The sequence below is a fragment of the Triplophysa rosa genome, linkage group LG24 (assembly GCF_024868665.1).
Source record: "Triplophysa rosa linkage group LG24, Trosa_1v2, whole genome shotgun sequence".
Classification (NCBI taxonomy): Eukaryota; Metazoa; Chordata; class Actinopteri; order Cypriniformes; family Nemacheilidae; genus Triplophysa; species Triplophysa rosa.
In genome coordinates, this window is record NC_079913.1 from 9225006 (window position 1) to 9251410 (window position 26405).

Here is a 26405-nt window from a genome sequence, read left to right on the forward strand (position 1 = left end):
AATAAGTTATCTTTAATTCTTGGTATGAACGGGCATTTCGACATTTGGATCTGCATGATTAGACCTGACTGTGATTTACTGAACACCGTAAGTTGTCAGGTGAATGTGACTGGATAATTTGATTCTGATTCAGTCCGATCGATTTTTGATAGAGTTTCCCGTGCGAGCGCGCAGTGCGGTCCCGGCCACGGGCTGCCATGTTTAATAGAATCTCGGAAGCTGACATGCTGTGAGCCACTTCTCCTAACTCTCAGTCCCAACACACACTGACAGCCCATGAGAATCAGAATCAGAATCAGAAGAGCTTTATTGCCAAGTGTGCTTGCACACACAAGGAATTTTCTTTGGTGTTGGAAGCTTCTAGTACAGACATTCAACACAATGACAATACAATATAATACGATTATACAATATAATACGATTATACAATATAATACGATGAGAAACGGCTCGCATGCTTTCCAGCTGAAGAAATGACTCTTTCCGTCAATGAGCCTATGGCTTTCTGTAACCGCATCCTAAAACGTAAGTCCGGCACGGTCAGATTTATGTTTGGGTGTTAAACCCGTCTGTCCACAGGGGTCGGAGGGGTTGTCGAGAGAGACCGATGGCCGGGGACAATGCAGGAGAGGTCTGTGTGATTGATGCTTGGGGGTTTTAACGTAACGGCCCTTACAACTCTTGAGGCAATGGGATGTCAAAGATGGAACAGAAACACACACATGAAGGCATCCGAGCGAACAAGTGCACACACAAATAATACATTTGCCACACTTGCCCACATTCAATGACAGATAACACAGGAGCTTTGAGGGAATTGCATGAAATTCATATAAGATTACAACAATTGACTGAATCGCACAAATTTATTAAAAGATTGTTCCAAGTTAAGCTTTATCGACAGCATCCCTAACATGTTTTTAAATAACACTGAGAAACTGTTAGCATCCGAGTTCAACACGTTTATATTAATGCACCTGCAATGAAAGTCAATGTGGCAAGGAATTATGTGGGGTTTTTTGTATTTTGGTTTTGTTTTGCATTCATATCAACTCTTCTGTACAAAAATGTGCTATAAAGTGTCCAAATAGTACTTTTAGTACTATTACAATAGTGCCAATGCTATTCTAGGAATATGAACATTTGGTTCTATTATAGAGGGTATGGACATGTCTTCACTTTACCACGTGAACACCACATGAGCACGCCGGAGCGTGCCCTCCTGGGTGGCAAAACACTCAGCAAAATGACTGCTTACAATATCAGGAAACGCAATTCCGCGCAACATTTCAGTGTCCAAGAACACCCGATTCATATGTAAGTTGTAGAGAAGTCGTAAGGATCACCGTCGAGTCCAGCTGCTTGTAATTTCAGCAAATAATTGCGTGTTTTAGCCCCGGTTTCTTTGTATCTCCTAATCTCCTCAGCCAATTTGCTGGGTGTTTTGCCACCCAGGGGAGCGTGTCCCTACATGTTCACGTGGGAAAGTGTCATCGATGCATACCCTCTATAGGTGCTTTTCATGCACTTTATGGCCCAAAGAATAAATGTAAATTTACAATTAATAAAACACACACTCTCATGTTGGCACATATAATCGGTTTATTTTGTGCATATACTTTAAAAGCCAGTGTGTAATTTTGCATTTCGCCAACTGCAATTCTTTAAAGGAGGAACGTGGAGATTTTAGCAGCATCTAGCGGTGAGGTTGCGAATTGCAACCGTCGGCTCACTCCACCGCTCCTCCCTACCTTTCGAAGCGCTACGGCAGCTCTCACAGGATAAAGATGTCGTCGCTTTGTCGCTTCTTTGCCGAAGGAGATAACGTATTTACGAAACGCGCTCTGTAGAGCAGTTTGTCCGTTTAGGGCTAATGTAGAAACAACATGGATGAATTCCATGTAAGGGGACGCGCGGTGTACGGTAATAAAAACACGCTTTATTACGTAAGGTCTTTTTCCACCCCTGAAGACATAGTTAAAAGTATATTATACTGCATTTCTGTCAATAGATCCTCCAAGAAATTACACACTAGAGCTTAAAGACCACCACAGTGAGTGCATTGCTACAAACAAACTAGAAAAAAATGATCAAGTAAATCCATGGCACGCTACCGATTCCTACAGAAAATAGAGTTCGGCTTGTATCGAACCCAGGACATGTTAGCATCTTCAACAAACTCCGTTCTATTCACTATTCGAGCCATTAGAAAATGCAGAGCGAGACGATGGCGATTGAATCCCCCAGACGCAAACAAAATCTCCTCTTACAACACAGCCCACTCACAACACATTTGCAGGCATTTTGCTCGCAAACAAAGCACGCCAAATAAATCAACAATCTGAGTGAATAGAAGAGAAGCATCGCACGGAGAAAAGAAACCCAAAAAGAAAAGGGCTGGTGAGAAAGTGAGCGAATGCATTTAGGAGAGCAATTGGCAGCAGATCTAAGAATAGCCTCTCTCTCGTTGCACTGAAGAGTTTTTTTCTGGAGCAGGTAATAAAGAAAATTGATGAGCCGTTAGCTGTAGCGTTAGCTGAATCCCCAACCTTAGATGTGCCGGCTTAAACCCGTCTACTGTGCTGCTTCTCTCTCAGGAGCGGTTGTGTGTAGCAGACGAGGAAAGAACCACAATGACCTGTGAGAATGAGAGAAATGTTGAAGAAAGAGAGAGAGAGCGAGACACTACTGTTCTGCTCTGAAAGCTTGGCTCTCTGAGGTGGTCTTATCTTGGCATATAATGATAGGTTTTCAGGCCCCGGAGGGTTCGGATGCATTTCTGGACAATGTTTTTGGACAAACTCAATAGCGTTCGACCAAATACAACAAAACTGCTATACATTTTATCTCTTTATTTTAAACCTAATTGATTTGAAGAAGTTATTACATCCCAACCTCCTCAATAAAAACAGCTGTAACGCTGCTGGAGTCGAGTAATGGAGCGGTTCGAATGACACGGCGATCCTTACATAAAAAGACAGTAGCAACTCCGGCAGCCAGAAACAAACCTTTAGCATTTATGAGGCAGACACGAAAGGGCGTCCCGTAGTCAAAAAACATCAAAGACCCAGTGAGGAGCGTCTGCGCTCCGCAAATGTTACACTGTGCGTGAGGAAAGGTCCACTCTTTTTAATTACTGTCAGGCGATTAGAGAGGACACCTGAAACGACAGCAGAGTGGAGGGAACTAAACGGTTTGGCGTGGAGAGTTTGTACTCCCGAAAAGGAGCAAATGTCAGTAGGCTAGAGGGAAATGCCATGGTTGTGTGTATATGTCTAACTCCACTCGCAGGGAGTGGAAAAGCAGTGAAGAATGTACACACACACACACACAGAAGTGAGTGGATTTCAAAGCAAGTGACTTTTAGATCTAAACACTGCTGCAGGTACACGGTTTAGGCATTCGGCTTTACATCTAGTTCCATAACCATTGCAGCCTGGGATATGGGTATAATGTTCTGAAGAGTTCAAAGTCTCTAGGTGTGAAAATAAAGGAGTCAGTTTGTTTTTTCAAAATTCAAAATTAATTTCATAATGTCATAAGCTTAAACTGAGTGATCCTTAAAATATGAACACAAAGATATTTGGAAGAATGCTTGTAACCAAACAGTTCTTGGCCACCATAGTAGGAAAAATGACAATGGTAGTCAAAAGTGGCCCAGAACGGTTTGCTTTCCTACATTATTCAAAATATCTTCTTTTGTGTTCAACAGAACAAAGCAATCTATAAAGCCTTTTTTACCTACTATGAAAGTCAATGGTGGCCAAGAACTGTTTGGTTACAAGCATTCTCCGTGTTCATCAGAACAAAGACATTTATACAGATTTGGAGCAACTCGAGGGTGAGTAAATGAAGACAGAATTTTCATTTTTGGGTGAAATGTCCCTTTAAAACAACATCACTGTAAAAGAGGCAATATAGCGAATATAAATCATGATAAAACCAAAAGCTGATCCGATTTGAAATATTTAGAAAAAGACACAATAAGAAAAATGATTCAGTGTATTACAGTATGTACACACAGGCCTACATGGAACACAAACTTGGACAGCAAACAAGATTTTAATTGGATCATAAAAAGTAGATTTTTCACATTTTAAAGGTGGATATAAAATAGTCCATTTTAATTCCATGTTGCTTTAAAACTCAATCAATCTCATCTTTTGACTTCCACAGCCTTTTAGAAAGTGATTTGATAACTGTATGCAGACCTCCTTGCATACTCCAAAAGACTAGCAACATTGCTTGACCAAGAGCGAGAAACACGGCTGCCACCAACTCGTGCAGACAAATGGCTGCTCATGGTCTGTGCAGTCCCTGGAGGGGAAAACGTCACCATGCACCACTGCAGGCCAACTGTCCTTCAACCTTACTCGCATTAAGAGGTCCTCGAAGAGGGTGTGCGTGCATTGGAGAGAGACCGACGATATATGGAGGCTGTTGTGAACAATCATTCGTTCAACCGTAGTAATGCAATTCACAATGTCATATCTAATCAAAGTCAGAACACACACACAAAAACACACACTCATCTGCTTCTCCATAAGAACAGGACTAGTGATGCAATCTGTTAGACTTCAGCTTTTGTCCTGCTAAATGACTAAAAACAACAACCAAGTCTTCAGTCGTCTGTCTGATGCATTGGTTGATTTATCTGTCAAGTATTCGAGTACAAAAAATGTCTTAAATGTCTATCCAAATCAGACAAGTTAAAAGAATATCTTCCAGGAGCGGGAATGATATGCCATAATCGACAGGAGGGTGGCTACGGAGAGGCCAAGGACACTTGATGTCACTGTGACATAACGACTGTTTGCACAATGACGCATATGTGTGCGTATATACATGCAAGTGAGAAACTGCATCGTGAGCTAGATGTCTTCCTGCATGCATGCAATGACTGAATGACGGATAGATGAGCGTCTGCACAATCTGCGTATATACCCTCGCCCATGCTTTGTTTCAAGCTGGGAATGACACCAAGTGTCAAACGTCCTCAGGTTTGTATGTACAAGTTTATATGCGTGCTTTAATTTGTGTGTGAGAGAGAGAGAGCTTGAGAGAACGTGATAACTTTTAATAAAGGTACTGTATTTGCGGGTCAGTGTCCCTCCAATCTCATCTTTGTGGAGGAAAATTGTTTAACAGTGTTTTATTGCAAATCTACAAACGCGAAAAGGTTTGTGTGAAGATCAGGTGTAGAGGTTTGGTAAGAGGATAGAAAATATCAGCTCAGTTTAGAAGCACAAGTAGTCAAAATCCTCCCTATGATAGAAAAATAAATATATGTAAATGGTCTGCTGAGGTGGGTTAAGAACAGAAAAGGCAGACTGCTGAAACCGCATCCCAAGATACGCTAGAAAAATGTGTAAACCCACACACAAAAGCTCTGCACTTATCCGTGCATGTGTATGTGTGTTATAAAAAGTCCCGGCTTGCCTTCAGGGCTGTTAAGAATTGCTTGTGTGTAGTGTTCGAGTGTCTTAAGAGTAGGTGACCCAAACCCGTATCTATGCAGAAATCTTACATAATCCATGAGATGTATGAAAAAACCCTTCTCAGCATTTACCTTTTGTGTGACAAGAGCGATCATCTTTTTCTGCCTTCTACTGAGGTAAGCGAGAGCATGCACTTCATGTCTACACACAGACACTTCTTAAACAGTCTAATACCAAGCAAAAAAATCTGTGTTGCTGAATATACATTGACATACAGATACATTTCCCATGAGGCATTGCTCTTCCATAGCACACGGTCCCCATAGAATCTACCTCAATATTTCCTATATGATTCTTTTCACTACCATGACGACAAATGCGTAAATATAGCTGCAAGCAGCAATTACGGGGTCAAGCCCGATAACGACTTAAAGCGAAATATTTTGGACATGTCAGATGACCATTAGGGGGCGCTGGCCTATAACATTACAGGTCCTCTCAGACCATGACCTTGATGAACCATATCATGTTTCATAGAGATTTGCCATTGTGTTTGTAAAATACCGCATTTTACGACAAAATTTCAAATGGGATACGCCCAAAATGGCAGACTGAGGAGTCAGATGATCAGATTTTGAAAATCAAGTTTAAAAACACAGGGAAAGGCAGGCTAAATTTTTATGAGACAGACAAGATAGACCTGTGATTATACACGCCAAGTTTCGTTTCAATGCACAAAAGTGTCGCGAAGATACAGCCACATGACCCTTTGGCGAGCTCGCCTTATAATTCGTTGACACTGTATACAAGAACCATTCAATCAATCAAAAATCGTTTAATACGTTTTTGTCAGTACTGTCTTCAGAAGCTACATACCAAATTTCGTGCAAATCTGACAAATTTTGTTGGATGAGTTCAAAAAAGTACGTTTTCTATATAATTCAATATTGGGACAGGAAGTATGGCGGAAAATGACAACTCTGATATCAAACAACTCTGCTTAAGCCAACAAATATACTAATGTGAATTGAATACCATTATGTTGATTTCTTCATATTTCATAAGCCTTTTAATAAATTTAATTATATCTCTTGACCACTAGGGGACGCTGGGCTATAACTTTACAAGTCCTCTCAGAACTTGACCTTGATGAACCTTGCTAAGTTTCGTAGCGATACGTTATTGCCTTCGTAAAATACAGCATTTTTATGACAAAATTCAAAATGGATGTCATGTATCCGGATGCATTCGAATCGGCATGATCCAGGGGTTCAGAGGAAAATTTGTTTTGTTTCTAGGATGTACGGTTCAAGAGTTACAGGCAAAAACTTATGTGGAAGTTTGAACTGTTGGTGGCGCTGTGGAGTTTGGGTTAGAGACTATTTGCCATGGTAACATTTCAGACTGTCCTATATGTGTGTGCCAAATTTCGCAACTTTCTTATGTACGGTTCTGTGGGCTGCCATAGACTTCCATGGCAGAGGAAGAAGCGGAATAATAATAATAATAATAATAATAATAGGAACACTAACGGAAGCAATAGGTGTCTATGCTCGTCCCCCTAATTTTCACAAGCTACATCCACATAACACATCTCTGTCAATTATGAGTCAGAAATGAAGAAAATACTGCTGTTTGGTTCAGTAAGCAAGTCAAGATTCGCTCAGACAGATTTAGTGAGTAAATGAGTTATCAGACCTATTAATATAGTCAACGTATGAGCTACTTCTAGGAAATTATTTAAGATGTGATCCGTAATTTTTTGGCTAAAAATACTGTCTCCTTACCTAACCCTGATTTATGCCTATAAGCTTATAATAATGATTTGTCATAATGAGGTGTCAGGTACGATTACACAGAAAATGTCTAACGTTAGACTTCAACCCACATAATCAGTACCCTGAGATTGTCTTAATCTGAGATTTATGGACTGTAGCTTTAAAGGGATAGTTCACCCAAAAATGAAAAATCTGTCATGAATTACTCGCCCTCAAGTTGTTCCAAACCTGTATAAATTTCTTTGTTTGGTTGAACAGAAAGCAAGATATTTGGAAGAATGTTAGCAACTGAGATTTCTGGGGCATCATTGACTACCATAGTAGGAAAAAAATATTTAAATGTTTTGTTCTGTTGACCACAAAATTAGATATTTTGAACAGTTCTGTGGCACCTATGAAAACCAGGTTTGTAGCCAATAATGCCCCAGAAATCTCAGTTTCTAACATTTTTTAAACATCTTTTTTTAGTTTAACGGAACAAAGAAAGTTATACAGGTTTGTAACAATTTTAGGTTGAGTCATTCACAGAAATTTCATTTTGGGGTAAACTATCCCTTAAAAAACCACCATCTCATGGATCATCGATGGGGCAGGTCAAATGATGCTGCAGCAAAATCTGACCTTCCACACTTTTCAGATACAACACTCAAGACTGAGATTAAATCAACCGATTCATTAAACTATACTGTTTGGAACAAATACTTAAGCGAAAACAAAGACATATGGTCTGGCACAGATAGCGTTATTGCTAATGTATAAGAAACCAGTGCTAAGTGTCACGACAACGCTAATTAGTTCCCTTTATAAAAGTGAGAGAAGAATTAATTACTTTTTGTGGGGTTTGTTGACACAGAGATACCCAATTTGCTTCCCTGCCAGCTGAGAACACTCGGTCGCGTAAACAGTCAATTAAACTTTTGTTGCGCATTGGAAAGCGTTCTGAAGATCTTTATTAGCACATTTGCAGAGAGCACAGTCAAGAGTAACAAGATCTGCCAAACTTTTAAGCACAACAAAACTTCAAAAATTCGTGTGTGGGTTTGAAAACAGGAAAAAACTCCATAAAGCAGCATGGGGGAGGAGTGCTCGAGAACCGAGCGGATGCCGACAGAGGTTCCTGGATGGATTGCGCTCATCTCCAACGCATAGGTGACCTCAAGGAACCCTCAGCGCTGCTCATAATCACAGCCTGTGCAAGGGGAAGCACTCTCATTCCCAAGAAGCAGGGTAGACTGCGGTCACTCATGAATTCGAGATGAGAAATAGGAAACCACAGAGGTTCCACAAGCGAGCAAAGAGCCTTTTCTTGTTTGTTCGAGATTCACGCTGGAAGGCGTTTTGTTCAGATTTGGCATGGAGTGCACTTGAGAAAACTTCTCCACGGAGGAAGCCGACAGGCAGAGAAGGAAGACTTAATGTGATGAATTGTTAAAAACGTACACAGCATTATGATACGATAACCTCATGCTCGGTTTAACAGGGAATTACTTATGGAGCAACAAATGAGATACAATTCTCACAAACGAAACTGGCTTCCTGAAATCTGCCAACGTGTACAAAAAATCAGGCTTAATATCTTCAGAAAATGCAATGCAATGCATCTTTAAAGAACTTTATAACATGCAAAATCAAACCAAAATCCTAACTTTCATTAATCCAAGAGCCCGTGTTTACACGCAGACATGCATGCAGCCAATGTTATTACATCAGAGACATGCCATGTTTGTTGTCTCTCTCTAGCTGGCCAAGTCGCTGTTGTGGTGGAGCAGGCCTTAGCGCGAGCCTCTGGGGAGAGTTGCTGTGTCTAATTGGATAACTCTTACTGTGATTCACCACAGTGCTCTGGTTGTTTCTGTCTGACACAGCCTGCCCTCCATTTGTTAAATTAGAAGCCTACGATGACAGCAGTGAGAGGAGTGAGGAGCAGAATGGAAATACATATATAATCGAGCGCTTCCCTTTTAGTGCCATTTCTGCACGGCACCTAATGGAATTTACAACTGCCCAGAGCGCCGAGATGGAAAGACTGAGAGAAAGACGTCACTCCATTGCTCTGTTTCTGAAAACCTAGTGAGCGACAGAGGCGGAAAGTTAAGGTATTATAATGGTAGAAAGAGGTGGGCAACATACGTTTACGCATTTGGCAGATGCATTTAGTGCATTCGAGCTATACATTTGTTCAGTTTGTGTTCTGTGGTGACTAAACCCACATCTTTCGCATTACTCTACCAAGTATGCGGCGACATTGTATGTATCTATCAGAGAGGGCAATACCATGGATTGAAAAAAAAAAATTTGAAAATCATCCAAAACGACGAAAGGGGAACTTAATTACTACTCTCTGTACAAATGTATTCTTTTACACAATATTTGTGTGTGCTATTTTTATTTTGATGAGCAGCTTTCCTTCGAGCATCATATCTATTGAGACATGGATTGAGATAAGATGCCATCATGCGGACTGTTTTTTTTAATAAGTGACTAATGAGTTTTAAAGTCTGTAGAAAGCCTGTAGGCAGTGTACTAGGTTTTGGAAGAGCTTACTTTACTTGTTTTAAGACCGAGACAGAGGCAAGAAAAGAGGGGAGAGAAAACACATTTATATGACATGACACATTCACAGAGAAAAAATAAAAACTGTCGGATTTGAATTTGGTAATGCGAACGGAACACCTGAAAACTCCAGAATAGCATTTACTTTCACTCATCGAGCGCTCAGATAACCTTATCTGTGGCATGTATGTAATTATCTTGTCGTGCTTAATAATATTGCCATGGCAACAGCCACTGCATCACTCGAGTCTGGATCTAAAAAAAACAAAGCGTGATATAAAAAGCGTTAAAACTTCATTTAGGCCACTTTACTGCTAATAACAGAGAAATGGTGATATATTCGTCGGTTCAATTTCGAATTTCGAGAGTAAATCTCTTGCATCGGAGGAAATTAAAAGAGAGACCTTTAATTAAGATGCATTGTGCAGCATAAAGAAAATACAGAATAAATAAATGCTCCGTGATTTAATCTCAATGTCAAATATTAAGGTTGTAAGTAAAAATGAGCTTGGTGAGTAAGTTTTCTCAATTTACTTGCCTGCTAGCTTCACTAAGAACGGCATTGAGAGACAAAGCCATAGCTGAGCTTTGTAAATTAAAAGAAAAATAAATTCAAATTCATGTACTAAAGAATACCTGTTGTTAGAAGAACTATGATAAAAGATTCATTTGGTAAAAATCCTTACTTTTAGCCACCGAAACAAAAATATAAAGCAGAAAATCCCAATGTTTTGTGACAGGTTGGTGGAAGTAATTTGACTGAATGTATGGCATCTTAAACATGACCGAGCATCTTTTAATTGTCTGTGGTGCAGAAGAGCTACAGAGAGCATGGATTTGGCCCAACAAAACAAGAGTGCAACTAAAACATTCTTTAGATCAGCCATCCCAATTAATTCTCTTTAGCCAAAGCACAGGAAATATATTCTGCGGAACCGTCCAGACGGACGCAGACGACATGTGGTGGCGAGCAGCATTCACCCACCGTACAAATTTATCGAGCTTAAATGTCACAAGCAGACGGCTGCCCTTCTCAACCCCTGCGGAATCCTGTCACGAGTGTTGTAAAGCACACGAGAGCCCGGGAAGGCTATTAGAGCTGAAATCAACCCCCTGGTGATGGAATTATGCCCCAACAATGCCAGCAAAGGCAAGAACAAGCAAAAAAAAATGAGTGACTGTTGGAGCAAAGAACGCGTGAAGGGGGAAAGACAAGCTCTGTAATGTTCTAAACGATGAAGTTGATGATAACCTAAGGGAGGATCGCAATCGGTCGGCCCATTCCAAGATCTGGCACGGGCTAACAAACACCGAACGCCAAACCAATGTGAGATTAGGACAGATTATTAGCCCTCATCTCGAACAGAGCCAACTTCTCTTTATATTTGTCTTCTCATAATTAGCGTGTTGTAATTACAAGAAGCCTCTTTTAATAGCTTCTGTGGTGAGATGCGAGAACAGGGGTTGGCTCGGTGCACGGTGGGATGTAAACCGCTCTCTAATCAGCAGCCATAACCCTGTTTCCCGGCAACCAGAAGTGTTTCAACATCTCCTTGCAGCAACTGTTTACATATTAGAGCAGCGTTGGCACCGACTGCACATGATGTTGAGAGGAAATTATAAATGGATTCCCTCAATCTACAAGGAAACGGTGTTCAAATAAAAATGTGTGATGAAAGCGTGCAGGGGATCGCAGGACCTGAGGGCATTTCTCGGTTTGCTTGTCTTTCATTGCCCTATCTTCTCAGGAAACAGAAATAAATAATTCAGCCGCTTCTGTTTCCCGCAACACGACACAAATGTAAGACTCTTTGTTTTGAGTGAAGCAGGTTTATGAAGACGTCTTCCTTCATTAACAATAAAATCCTTTGGGGGTGCAATCCAAACCTCGTCTTGCATACACAGACGTTTTTTGTCTTGTCAGCAGGGAGCGTGATCCACATTTCTGCTAATTCTGGCTATGATCTGCATTTAAAGCAATGAGATTGATATGCAAACTGTCTGAACTTTGCTCTCTTCTTTACATGATGTCCAGAAATGGGTAAACCTAAAAGACAACGCTGATAAACTCCGACAACATATTGGTTTGCAAGTACACATTTTTTACTTGTTTAAAAACATCCTAAACTCTTGGACATCTTTCAGGAATTGAGTGCCACAAACCTTAAAATCTTCAGAAATACTGTTTGTAGAAGCCAGGCTCCGTGTAAAATCGAATTTTCTTCCCTGTCTGACTCATAAAAATGTGCAGTAGAAGCCAGCCAATCAGATAACTGCAAACTATCTATGGCTGGACTGTTGGTGTGCCGTCTGGGACTGAGACTCATCCAGACACATCTAACAAATATAGTGCATTAAAAAGTAATGTGATCCCAAAGTGAACCCAAGTTGATGTTACGTTAAAAATGTTAAACCTAGCAACAGCAAAATCCTTAAGTTAAAATCACCTGTTCTCCTTGGTGCCGATTCAATTTCACAGCCACTGGACCACTATTCTAGACTACAGGACCTTTTTTATTCCTTTCAGTATAAAGCAAGACGCTGTAAGAAAAAAGGCAAACTTTTAATGAAATCTGACCGACACCCTCTGAGCACATTTCATTACTGAGGCTTTCTCAAGCCGCCACCTTACACAGCAAACATCTAACACCTCCCCATCTACCGGCACAAGATCATTAAAGAGAAAATAAACACTTCCCAATGCAAAAAACCATCAACACCCGGCTGTGTTGAACGTGAAGGCCATCAAGACAAAGAAGCACTGCCCTTAGAGCATTCCATTCGGACGTCCGCTGGTCCTGAAGGGTTAATTATATCCATTATCCAGCATGGACTAGAAAACATCCCAACATTCAGCGCCTCAGAGTGGACAGAACAATGCAGCTGTCTGGCTCACGGGTCGTGTTATTCCTTTTCAAAGAGATTCACATCAGGGTGGGCTCAAGCTGGCAACCCCCTTCGAACAGCCCCGGGGCCGAATTAGAAGAATAGGGCACGACAAACCAAACTTGTCGTCTCTGATTTACTGCCAGCATTGAGTCAATCTGACCCACTGGGAAAGCGACAGCACAGGAAGTAAAGGTCAAACTGAGCTTTCCTGAAGGTGCCACTCCAGAACATGCCACACTTTGTTTACAGCGAGGTGACACTGTGACAGAAAGGTGTGGGAGTGAGTGTGTGCCTGGGTGCATCTTCTAGGCAGTGTAAACAAGAAAGATTGAGTTTTTAATCCAGGCGTATGTTCAGTCAGGCGGGAAGATCTATGGATGCACATTTCAGGTTGATAGCTACAATTTGGCTCACAGATGCACATACTTCTTTTCAGATTCAACTCAAGATTCATTCACCACTAAAACAAATCTATTTCTAACATCTTACTTTACTTTCTAATGTTTACCTTATATCTCAATTTCTAAAAATCCTAAATACCTCACACAACATGCAAGAGGTGTGTAAATCTATGGATGCGGCCTGATTTTAAAAGAGATGCGTCAAAGGAATTGGTCTGCAACATTCTGCAGAGGCCAGAGCCTGAGATAGTAAAAGAAAGAAAAATGATAGATTCGACAGAGAGGACAGAAACACGCTCCTCGCCACCTTGAGCAGTACATCATATCGCTTTCAGCACGGGACCGTTATCACTTTCTCACCAAATGAGCGATAGAGGACAGAAGAAACAGCTGGCAGGACTTAGTTTGTCCACCAGGGCCGTCGCTTTCCAAGGGCTGTTTCGGCCATAATGAAAAAGAAGAAAGAGATTAAGATCAGGACGAAGAGGGCTTCATCAATCAAAGCTCTATAGAGAGAACAAAACTGATGGTGCCAGAGATGGAGCCCTGTGGCACCCCCTGAGCTACAGACCAATTCCTGTGCCTTTCATGCAGCTCCCACTGTTTTTGGAAGTCCAGTGGCCATTTTTTCTGCCTGAACTAATGCAACATGACAACAGATTTGTGTATTCTCTTTGTGCACACACACGCTGCATGACAGGTTCTGGCCTAAGCTCCAGGAGCACTAGGCACGCTGGGCAGAAAAGACATGATATTTATTACAGTAGTGGAGCTGAAAATATCTGGAATGATAAATGATAAATCTGGCTCCCAGTCAGATGCATGCAAGTGAAGTTGGATTTGAACTTGCGATTGTGTGACTGCGAATGAAAGACTCTGTTCCAAACCTGGTGAGATGCCTTGATGTCTACCATCTACATTGGCAGGCATGTTTCCAACATGGCACAGTAATTTACAGAAATTACGAATAGAAATTATGTATTTCTACTAGGGGTATAACGGTTCTCGGTAAAAAATTTAACTGTACGGTTCTCCACCAACAGTTCTGCACGCAGTCCAACGCGCTTGATCTTAAATCTGTCACAGCATTGTGTCGCAGCATTGTGTCCGGCAGCAGATGTTGCTGTTTTAATGGCATAACTTAAGCAAATAAACATACATTATATATTTTTAAGTTTTTTAAATATGCTATATAATATAAAACACTTATTTAAAAACTTTTTAAAATATAAAATATGTGTTTATTTGCAATTTAGTTACGCCATTAAAACAGCGACATCTACTGACAGACACAATGCTGCGTTGTCACGGGAACATGCCAGCTGAAGATAATGAGGAAATTACGTCGCTCCCTGCCAAGTGCATTCCAAACGTCTACATAATGGCACACACATACCCTGTTCACTCTAAAGTCTAAACTCCAAGGGCTCTGCCCTTCGAAGGGAGTAGGGCATAGGAATGATGACTTCATTTTGAATTTTCCCCGTGACAGCTCGTGACAGTTCGGTACGAATACGCGTACCGTTACACCCCTAGGTGTTGCCCCTAGGTGTTGCCTAGGTGGGCAACTCGCTTGTTTTGTAACAGAGCTTGAATTTGTGCAAGAGACGCTGTATTACAAAACCTACCTTCTCTTTTCGCTGTCTGGCGGCTTCCTCCACAGAAACAAGTGTTTTGTAATAGGAGCTTCGCTCTGCTGTAAAGTGGACCTTGGACAGGGCATTCTCCACAAGAGCAACTGACAGATTCACGCCTTCAATGTGAAGCCAACCAATGAAATTCCCAGCCTTGTCCATGCTCTCCACTTCAACTTCCACCTGTGAGCAAAGGAGAAAAGACAAAAGAGTGAGTTAATGTATCTTGGAATATCTTATATTCCATTACAAGCCATTGTGGCAGAAGAGAGCGTTGCTTTTGTCTTAGACGGATCACTGGAGGAGATTGAGCAATCAATTGATCATCCAGACGGCTTGTTCTTTATTCAACTCCGCATACCCTTGCCCATCTTGCACACACACAAACATGAATACTTCCTGTCAGTAACATCACTGCTGGGCACATCTTTTTCGCACAATTAACGGGAGGCTGAGATTCAGCCCGGCGCTAACTTTAGCCTGACATTCTCAATTAAAGCAGTGACACCAGGGAACATGCACCACTAATATATTACATTTGTCTCTGAGCACTGAGGCTGTTCATTGGCCAGTGATCAAAGGCAGACAAGGACAAAAGAATACATTTCAAAGAGAGACGGGGCTGGACTATTTAGCAAAAAAGTAGTACTTGTCACCTATCTGACAATATTTTTTCAAAATAATATTCTAGTTCATTATTAAAAAATGATCATTTCTTAACGTTTTTATATTCTCTACGAACAAGACAAAGACATTGTGAAACTAATGGCACATTTTCCCTTGGTCAAATAAAAAGAGCATTAAAAGCATCACAATATTAATGATGTTAATGAATTTTATATCACGAGCAAAATCATTACAAACACATTTATAACGAACATCTGATATACTGCACAGCTCGGATGCTTAAAGGCATAGTTCACCCAAAAATAAAAATTGATTGTATGACTGTAGAGAAGAATACTGGTAACCGAGCGGTACCCATTGACTTGAATTGGTTTTATATCTGTACAACCGAAGTCTATGAGTACCGCCATTGTTCAGTTACTAACATTCTTCAAAATATCTTCTTTTGTGATCTGCGGAAGAAAGAAAGTGATACAGGTTTGAAATGACAAGTGGGTGAGTAAATGATGACAGCATTTTCATTTTTGGGTGAACTCTCTCTTTAATACACCTCCGTTTTAAGTAGTCGCTCTAATCCAAGCAAACCCTAACTTCCTGTTTAATATTATGATTAAATGAATAGAAAAAGCTCACTCTGCCACATCAACTGGTCTAAACATTATATACCACAAGCAAAATACCATCCACATTATGTGAGCATGTGTTGAGTGGGTTTATGGGAAATAGGCAGGTGTTGTGAAAAGACACTCCAAAAGTCAAACGATTAAGAGTGCGGTTGTTCAGGCACAAAGTCCCCTGGGAAATCTGTTGGGAATTACTTCGGAGGCAGAGGCTGCATACGCAGGGAGAGTAAAAGCTTTTTAATGAGGGCATAATCGGCACTTTGATTAAACATGAAAATGACAACCAAGCTCACATTATGAGGGACAAACAACGACCCTCCCTTGCCGGGTCCCGCTTAGCGGCAAACCAACGCTCTACACGGAAAGGTAATGGGTCTGGTCAGGTTCACACTCCGAACGTTCCGGTAATCTGGGTAGGCCGTAGCCACGGGGCAAAATGTATTAGGTCTCTCACAGCCGGTTTTACACACCCCATGTACTTTATTGATGGAACACAAAGCTCTCAGTTGTTTTAGTTATCCTTTATTTGAGTGCAGTTTACGTTAAAATAAATGTTTACATCGCCCAAAGAAAATATGTCACTATGATGCTAAATGTCTGAATTTAACACTTGGTTTAATATGATTCTAGTCCCTGAACCGGAATATAAACTGGCTTCTCTGCTATCCTTTCTTCCCATTTGAGCCACTAAATGTTTTGGCGATTCTGTTTTGAGCTGAAACAAGATGAGAGAGCGCCAGATATACAACGGAGACCAGTCGGCTTTCTGCTAGCATCCTCCGTTATGTAAGCTAGTCTTTAGAGGAGCGCCGTTTCCTCCCGAGTCTCAATGTCAGATGACAGAGTTTCAGACACGTTTTGGCAGCACACGTTCCGGGACAGTCCACAACTCTCTTTAGTACCTCCGTCCACCTGTCGGACACCGTCCACTGTATTCTTACACATCTGCACTTCACATAATGAATTATTAGACTTCCCGTTAACGTATATGGTTGCTTGTGAGAGAGGAAAGACTGGAGAGAGAATTAAAGAGATAAGCATATGGTCTTACTCTTGGCAAATAGATTGAAAACGTCACGCTTATCCAAATACAAGGTCACACAATACAGTCTTCCTGCAATTCGGAGAAAACGCCAAACATTTCACGTAAGCTCTAATAACACAATTTACAGTTACATGAATATAATCCGAATGCCCCCAAAACCGAAGATTAATATCGTGGTATGTATTATTTTCTGGCACAATATCATGATTCTTACACAAGACACACACACAAAAACCACACGGATAAACAAAAGGAAATATGCCAACATGATTAACTTTCCACACATCATGCAAGACATATGGCAGGGGAATATTCAAACTCCTATACTGACAATCCGTGCGACACATTACCAGATTTCAATTTAGTCCATTAAGTAAACGCTCACTTACGCACACTTGGCAAGAACAGTGATGTTAGTTAAGAAGAAAACAAGTGGAATAAGCTGAACGCTTGGTGTTGCATTGGCCCTGGCCAACTACATTCTTAGTTCATTTACAACCAACGGACAAGCAATTTGTTGTTTCTTGATAAAATCACGCCTCCAACCGTGAGCTACTGAGCCTTACATAGGCTTCGAGAAAGCAAACATGGGGAATAAATATGTGTTTTAATGTGAAGATGTGAAAAATTGTCCTTTTCCAGTAAAGCCACACACAATCTCGACACAGAGCCCTGGAGTGAACCTGGGCATGTGACAGACTGGAGGTGGATATATGGGCAATTCATGGTTGTGCATTTTAGAGACGGCCTTCCCACATTGATCAACACCGAACCACGTCACCACAGCCAGACATAAACCAGCGGAATCGCATTGCATTTTAAAAACTTTAGCTCTTTTAGTGCAAGTAAACAGTTGAAACCAACAGTCCTGGACTCACACACTATACTTTCATCCCACACGTCCCACACAAAAATACACCGGCACGGTAAAGGCAGGCGGAGGCTCAGATAGCCAGCCCAGATGGTTCCCAGTGGAGGTTTCCAGAGCCACTATGGCTCCCTGTGGGTGGAGCGTTTGAGCCAACATGGCTCCCGCTGGATCACAAATGGCTTCTGTAAGTGTGAAAAATGCCGCACAGAGGAGAAACATTAAAACAGAACGAGATTGATTTCCAGGGTGGCTCACTTTTAGAGGGAAATTGGGCCCTGCACACTTCAGATGGGTTGCGGTGATTTTATTTTCAAGAGCTGATGGTCATTAAGTTCCTCAAGGGAATCTATTAGGCCCGTTTTACGTTAACGTGCATTTCGCACTTAGGCATAATCTGGATTTGTCTTTAGCTGGATTGCATATATACTTTATATGCCAGTCCAAAGATGCATTTCAAGCATTTCCAATGAATATCCTATTGCCACCTACATACTGTATTTTGCAAATAACAATCCCTACATTATCCCTGCAGTAATTTTCAAGGTTTCAACCTGCTTAACCTTGCCTTAGAGCACTCCTTCAGATGATATACATTCCCCTGTAGTCAACACACTACTGGAGTAATATACACACTCGCTGGACTCGTGCCTTCTCGTTTTTAATCACCTGACAACCCTTCACAGACATTAAATCTTATTTTATGGCACAGACCAATTACTGGGGGCGTCTCTAGCTACCTAACACAAAGCCCATCACGAGGGAGGATATCCTGGCGTGACGGTGCCACCATAGCTCGTCCTGTCTCTCCGATGTCAGACGGTCCACGGTGTTCGTTTCTTATCGCAGTGTATATGTAAAAATATTTTAGACAGATAAATTTATAGACACGAATGTCTGTGTGGGTTAGCATACACCCATTTCCAATATAAATAATGAAATGCAATGAATTGCTTTTGTATTAAATTTAAGGGAGACAAAGTGCATCAGGGCCTTTGTTCACAACATAGATGACAACTATAAATAGAATGGCTTAAAACTTAATGTTTCATTTACATTGTTTCAGTGCCACAGTTAACCACAGTGTGTGGTCTTGTGTCCTATGGCTAGATAAGGATTCAGTTTTATTAATACATTTGTCATATATTTGTGTGTGTGCACGTCAAGAGATGGTCGATAAAGGTGAACTTTCCCAAGTGTGCATTAAGCCAGCTCACACAGTACAAACTCCAGGGGTAAAAGAGGAGAATGTAGAAAATGTGTGTGACTGTGTATTGATTGGGCTTCAGGACACATCCATCAATGATGCAGTCATGCCCGTCTGAACGGAATCTCTCAAACATGGGACCATTATGAACACGGAAAACATATGCCAGGGCGGTCCATCACAAACACACATGACAACACACAGACCATGCTCGATCAAATAAAGCAATAAGAGGCTGTGCATTACAGTGATTTTACCATATGATGTGAAATCGACAACAGCAACCCGACAGAAAACCAATAAGCAGTCCAATTTATTATTAATACAACTGAAATAATACATTAGCCTAACAGCAAGCTGTTTTTGACTGCCAAGCATTAAAAGAAAATTGTGAGGTCACAGGTGAGAGTTTATAGTTTGGAACATTGCTTATCCAATCAGAACTGTTTAAGAGTCAAAACGGTTTAATGACCACCCACTGCCGCTTTCAACATAGCTGATGCAAACTTTTGACTTTTTAACTCGAGCAAAAATTAAAATGATATCTATGCCTCACTCCTTTTATCCCCATTATCTAAATTATGGATCACTTGAAAGGGCTAAAGACGACGTCTCGCATCCCGTGAAAGCGGCTGCAATCAGCACAGACGTAATATTTTCAACAGTCGAGACTAGAATCAATGAGTTTTGGTCCGTAGAGACAAACGTGAGGGAAATAATAAATACATCTGAAAATGAATGCAGAACTCCACACGAGTAACTAGTGTAGTATGTGTGTGTATACACTGTATGTGTGCATGATAGCTTGTCTGGCGGCAATATCGACTGAAGTTCCAGGTGTGAGTCATAGGGCCCTATTTTCACGATCTAAGTGCATGGTTTAAAGCGCACAGCGCATGTGCACTCAGGGCGTGTCCGAATCCACTTTTGCTAATTTAACGACGGGAAAACATGTCGGCGTGCCCGGGCGCATGGTCTAAACGGGTTGTCCCGATTCTCTTAATGAGTGTTTTTTGGGGCGTAACGTGCAGTAAACCAATCAGAGTCTCATCTCTCATTCCCTTTAAGAGCCAGTTGCGCTCGCGCCATGGCAGATTCGCTACTTCCACGGCGGAATTTGCAAGAGCAAATACTGGACGCTTCTCTAGAGAGGAAACGCATCTGCTCGTGCGTGAGGTTAAAGCGTGCGAGCAGATCATCTACACGACAAGCCGGATTTTTATCTTTATGTACACAATTATAATCTTTTACATTGTAATCCATTTCTTTTTTATATTTGGCATGTTTGTGTGCTGATGCACTTCTCTCTGTGTAATAAGTAAAGTGAAAGCGCGTTGTATGTTGACCCACCCAGAGGCGCATTTTCTACTAATGCACTTTTTTTAAACAAAAAAAATATCGCGCCATTGACTTTAGACCAGGTTTGAGTTGGTCTATGGCGCATTCTATTTTCAGTTCCTCAAAATAACAATGCGCCAACAATGCGCCTGAGCACACCTCTTTTTTAGACCAACACGCCATGGGCGCGCAAATGAGCGGCACCACTGCTGTTATAAAGCGTGTGTTTGTTCATTTCAGTTCAATTTAATTTCTGTTTTCTAATGTTGCAGCAGAACCTACAGTAGTTTTAGTTTACACAAATATTATACAAAATATAGCACCCCATTAGCAAACTAAAGGCAACTTTGTAAAAAGGTAAAAAAATAAGTACAAGGGAATTAAATTACAGCTCACAAACAAAGCAAATGTGACCCTGGATCACAAAACCAGTCTTAAGTAGCACGGGAACATTTTTAGTAAAAGACAAAAATACATTGTGTGGGTCAAAATTATCGATTTTTCTTTTATGCCAAAAATCATTAAGATATTAAGTAAAGATCATGTTCCATGAAGATATTTAGTAAATTTCCTACCTTAAATATATAAATACTTTATTTTTGTGAGTGGATGGTCTGCCACAGTGCCCCTGATTAACAACTTCAAAGGCAATTTTCTCAATATTTAGATTTTTTTGCGCTCTCAGATTCCAGAGTTTTAAACGGTTGTATCTCAGCCAGATATTGTCCTATTTTAACAACTCATATATCTACAGAAAGTTTATTTATTCAGCTTTCAGATTATGTAAAAATCTCAATTTCGAAAAATTGACCCATAAGACTGGTTTTGTTGTCCAGGGTCACAAATGTAGACATAGTGAATCCTTAACAAGCTTCTGGCAAAACACAACCAAACATGATCACATTCAGGTTATCACTGTAAACTTGAAAAACACACTGCGTTAAGTGAAGCACACCACAAGGAGTCTCAGAGGTTTCACTTAACCTTGCGTAACCATAGCAACCGCATCAAATGGTGGCACCACTGTGAGGTAAATGCAAAACAGGAAGAAGAGTGGGCCAGAACAGGAAGCAGATCCAACAGATGGTCCTTGTTGTAAAGTCCACAACTTAAGTGCTTAAGAAGTTTCGAAACTGCGTTTGATAGTACCTGGTCTCTCTCTCTCGCATATACACTGACAAGTTTAATTAGCCATCTAAACGAGGATTTACAAAAGACTTTTATAAAATTATAAATTCAATATTACTCCATTAGAAAAACTTCCCTGTTAAAAAAATGTCAATCATTTTAAAAAGGACCTCCTCTAAATGCCCTCTAAACTATAGCTAAGCACACACTTGAGTTCTTTCTGTTTAGGCAACAAAACACACAACACACAAACTACAATCTCCGGCACGACAACCAAAGCCAGTAGAGGTTTCAGGGTGAATCCATAAAATGGATCAGTCCTCACAAACCCCCTCCAAAAAATGTGATGGATCGATCCACTAATGGTGCCGATCTATTCTGGATGCAAATATAGAGTTAATGGGGCTTTTAATCAAAAGAAAACGCACTCATAAAACAGAGTCATACTACCGTATCAAAGATCAAGCGAGGAAGAGGGTTTCGTCTTTAAACACAGCTTAAACCAATAGCTGGAGCAAACGCCGGCGTGCGGCGGCTCCATTAATTAAGGGAGAGAGGCAGCTCTGTTGAACCCCTCTCAAAAGACAGCAGAATTACACATGTGGGATAGCGCCCTATAGGCACTTCCGTCCATCACGCAGGCATGAAGGTGGCAGTAAAAGGTTTGATCTTTACTGCAGTCACGCAACTACCAGCGGGCTGAGGTTCAATAGGAAGTAACGTCGTAATGCCGTGTATTTGTGGGCGAATATGTAAAAGTCTAACGTTTATGGATTTAGTGCTGACCCAAAAGGTCCACCGCTGCACTAAATAAAGGCAGGCGAGCTCTTTAACGGGGCAGTCAATGAAGTGAGAGCAGCGCGAGGAACGCTTCCATACAAAGGAAAAACTCACGAGTTAATAAAAGTCCAAGAAAGGTCAAGGGTCAGATTTACTTAGCGGATGAAAGTGCATACGCCGGTAAATGATAATAAAATGAACAAAAACACTACATGCTACTGTAACACAGAAAGAAAGACTCTAAAGTGCATGTTTTTAAGGCAGGCGTGTATAACCCCTTGGGATGCAGCAAACACATTTACAGTTTGTCCTCTGTAGAGGACAACAGTGCTGGGGTATTTTAAAGAAAACATTCCGATACTGTCACATACTGTACGTCCTCAAGACACATGAATAAAAAAACTGCAGGAGAGAATATTCACCCATTTTTAACATTTATTTTAACATTGTTATAAACCACTTTGGAAAACAACCAACATTGGTTCAATGCTGGCCAAAAGACCTTCCTCTTTCAGTTTTTTAACACTACATAAATGTTTGAACAGAATACAACCAACAAAACATTTATGATTGAATCAAAATGATAAAACTGCAAATATCTTTTAAGATTTAATTATACATGTAAGATTTTGAAAAAGTAAAATAAAAAATGAAACTGGAAGTGCTTCTGGACCAGAGTTTACATCTTCCGAAGTGGTCTATGAATGAAGGATCATGTTCAAGACAGGTTTATTTGATAAATAAAAACATTTTTGACAATTTTGCAAAACATAAACAGGCCCTGATCCAGAAGCACTTCCTGTTTATGTTATTAACTTATGATTTTTAAATAATACAGATATATACAATAACATTAATGAACAGACAAACAAACCTGCTTCTGTGAATAAAGAATGCAGAGGTTTCCAAATTCTTCAAAATTTGTTTGACATGTGATTAAGATCATAAGTTAAGTTTATCTGTCGGTGTTTCAGTACAACCTTTTGGAACCGAATATAAATGTTGATGGAACAGTTTTAAGACTTAATTATACTTCTTTATATTTATTCATTATTATTATTATAATTAGTAAGTGTATTAGTTATATAGTACATGTGAAGTAAACTAAAACAGGAAGTACTTCTGGACCAGTGTTTAAGTCTTGCAAATGGTCTAGTGCCTTGAATTAAAAAATAATTCTCTAAAAAAAAATAAAAAATTCTAAAAAAAGGTCACATTGTAATGCTCCAAACACACACAAACTGAAAAAGACAGAATCACAATAGCTTTCAGCGAGCCTTCATCTAGCTTTACATTAGGCTAATGCGCATACAATTCAAAATTCCTGAAATGGGAGAGGAAGCGTGTGTGTTTGTGTATTGATTGAGCTTCAGAACACACCCATCAATATTGCGGTCATGCCAGTCCAAGCAGAATCTTTCAAACAAGGGGACCCGTTATCTGCATGACAAACCAGATAAATGCCCCATCGCAAATGCACCGCTCGCACACACACCTGTCCTCATAATGCCATTACTAAAAAGATCAAACCAAACTATGCCAAGATATAAATGAGGAAGTAAATGAAGGTAATGAAAGTCTCATATCAGCGTCAGGCCACTTAATGACCTGGCAGACAAGATGTGAAATTAAAATGTGATGCATGTTGGAATGGGGTTGATTTTTCTCTCTGCCGCATGTCGCCCTTTTCAGACGGGACTGGTCGTCGTCCCAGAGGAGGTCGGGGGAATGAATGCGTGCTACACAGACGGTACTTTGTGATTTTAATCCCATCCGAATGGAAGGTACCCGTGTTCCTCTCACGACCTCGGTGAAAACTTTTTTGTCTTACTCAGGGTCCTCTGAGAAATCTAATCCCATTCGCATATTAAAGTCTGTGATTGAGGTACGTTATTCTTCGGAAAGATTTTCCTCATTTATTTTGACCTTCAATAAATGTGTAGCTTAAGTTAAAGTTCTCATTCAATTGCCTGGTGCGCCTTCACTATGGCTTTACACTTTTTATTAGATATCTTTTCTGGGTAAAACTGAAGTTGAAGGTTTAAGTATTGCAGGAATCCTTTCCGACGAAAAGAAAAATGAGAACCCGATTAGAATGCTCAGAATGGCCACCCGCGCAGCAACTCTCAAACTAATCCCATCCGAACAGTGTTTAAGAGCTTTGGTACAGTTATCTGGATTACAAAAATAAGGTGAGGGCCTTTTAATGCAAAACACCCTCTTTTTGATACATTAGAAAGACAGACAAAAAACACGGCAAATTACTGGACAATAACAGCGAAATATGTATCATTTAAACCAGTTTGCTGCCTCATGACTGTTCATATGGGTGCACGTGATGGTGGCGTTTAAGTACTGTGTCCATTTGTGGTGCTGCATTTTGAACAGTTGCATTAAGCGGCTTTAATCATGCACAAACACACACGCAAGCGACGACAAATCCCCTCTTTAACAATACACACACATGCAAACGCTTTGTGAATGGCTCAAGTTTGAGAGCGTGCGGGTGCCGTTACCTGCTCTGGTAAAAGCATTACGATCCTTACGTGTGTATGCAAAGAATGTGTGCATTTGATTAAGAGGGAGAGTATGGACCTTTTAAAGGCACAAGAGCCTTTATTCTAATGCCTCCCGTGGCCTCTGTGGGAACGGGTCAATATTGAGTCGATGGGAGCTGCGGTGGTCCCCTCTAAATGGCCTACATTGCTTTATAGAGCAATCAATTATAGAGCCAGTTTCACCATAAAGATAACTTTGCAACGCAAGATCTGGGATACCTTTGTGTGAATGTGGGTGGGTGAATTATCTTTCACAAAAGTTCCCTTCCAGGGAACCAAAAGTCCAGCTGGCAAACACACGAGGTCACACGTCATAATAAAAGTGTTTCCTTTATATCCTCTCTTAAGACGGTCAGTCTGCCCTGGCATATTACAAAAACCAGCAGGGAGTGCGGAGAAATCAACACCCCCGATGTTTCTCCACAGGAGTACTTGCATTGCTCCCTTCACCTTGGGAGCTCAGCGCCGAACGCCATTGGCCGGCAGGGTCACGTGACTAGAAAACGCGATTCACCTTTGTATCTATGGGTAGGGTTTAGGTGATCAAAGAGAAATAACGACCCGCGGTGTTAAAGACAGTGTTAAGAGGGGCAGCGGATAAATATTTAAATGATTTTTGTTGGAGCACTCCAGGATAATGAACAAGAATATGAGAAGTCACGAGTGTAAACAGAGAGACCCGATTGGAGGAGTGCATACCGGTGGAGGCCAGAACGACTGAGTGCGCTTCTGGATGGACTCTAACAGCCTGGTTGTTAAAATCAATGATGGCAATAACTGCAATCCATCACTTTCGCAGCTGCCCTTGCCCCCGGATCGATGCGCATCGAGCTACATCTGTCATATTACTAATATCAAAACAGCATTTCCTTTCCAAAGGTGACGAATCAGTACTGAAGTCATTCATTTGCGTGTGAATGTTTCTAAATGCTCAGGTAGGTTAAGTTGGCAAACAACTTAAAACATCTATAAAGAGAAAAGAAAATTGTCGGTGACTACAAACGTAATTTCTGCCAAGTGAGCGCCAGTGCTGATGGATATTAGAGTGCTTTTTTTCTCTCTGGAGTTCTTTGGACCTTATAGTTGTTAGGAGGGTTGTATGAATAACAGTTTTGGGGAGTCGTCCAAAAATCCGTCAAGCTCTACCGATCCCTTTTAGGGTTTGGAAATAATTTGAAACTGTATTAAGCCACACTCTTCCCAAAAGTAGGACATTCCCATTGAGTCAATTCATGATCCTGGGTCAAGGCAATCCGAGCAAATAAAAAACAGACAATGACGACTCAACATTTTAGAAACTGTGACTAACGCCTTATAGCTCTCTATTATTTGAGAAAATGCTGTAAAAGTCCAAAACACTTGGACCGCAAAGCTTTTCACTTTACTTACCGTGCACCTTAGCCTTAGAAAGTCATGAGGAGCTACGAGGTGGATTGTTTTCAAGCGTGCCTGTTCTCAGTGATAATGTAGACTATAAAATCAGCAAACACATAAAAATGATAAAGGGTGCAGAAGAATGTATCCTTAACACTAGGCTG

General features: G+C 40.8%; 1 protein-coding gene across 1 annotated transcript in view; it reads right to left on the reverse strand.

Annotated features, from left to right (window-relative positions):
- snd1 (staphylococcal nuclease and tudor domain containing 1) overlaps positions 1 to 26405 on the reverse strand; it is a 156356-nt gene that overhangs the window by 39646 nt on the left and 90305 nt on the right. The window contains exon 17 of the mRNA XM_057323628.1: positions 14688 to 14876. Coding sequence (XP_057179611.1) covers positions 14688 to 14876 — 189 coding nt within the window. The remainder of the gene's footprint in view (positions 1 to 14687; positions 14877 to 26405) is intronic.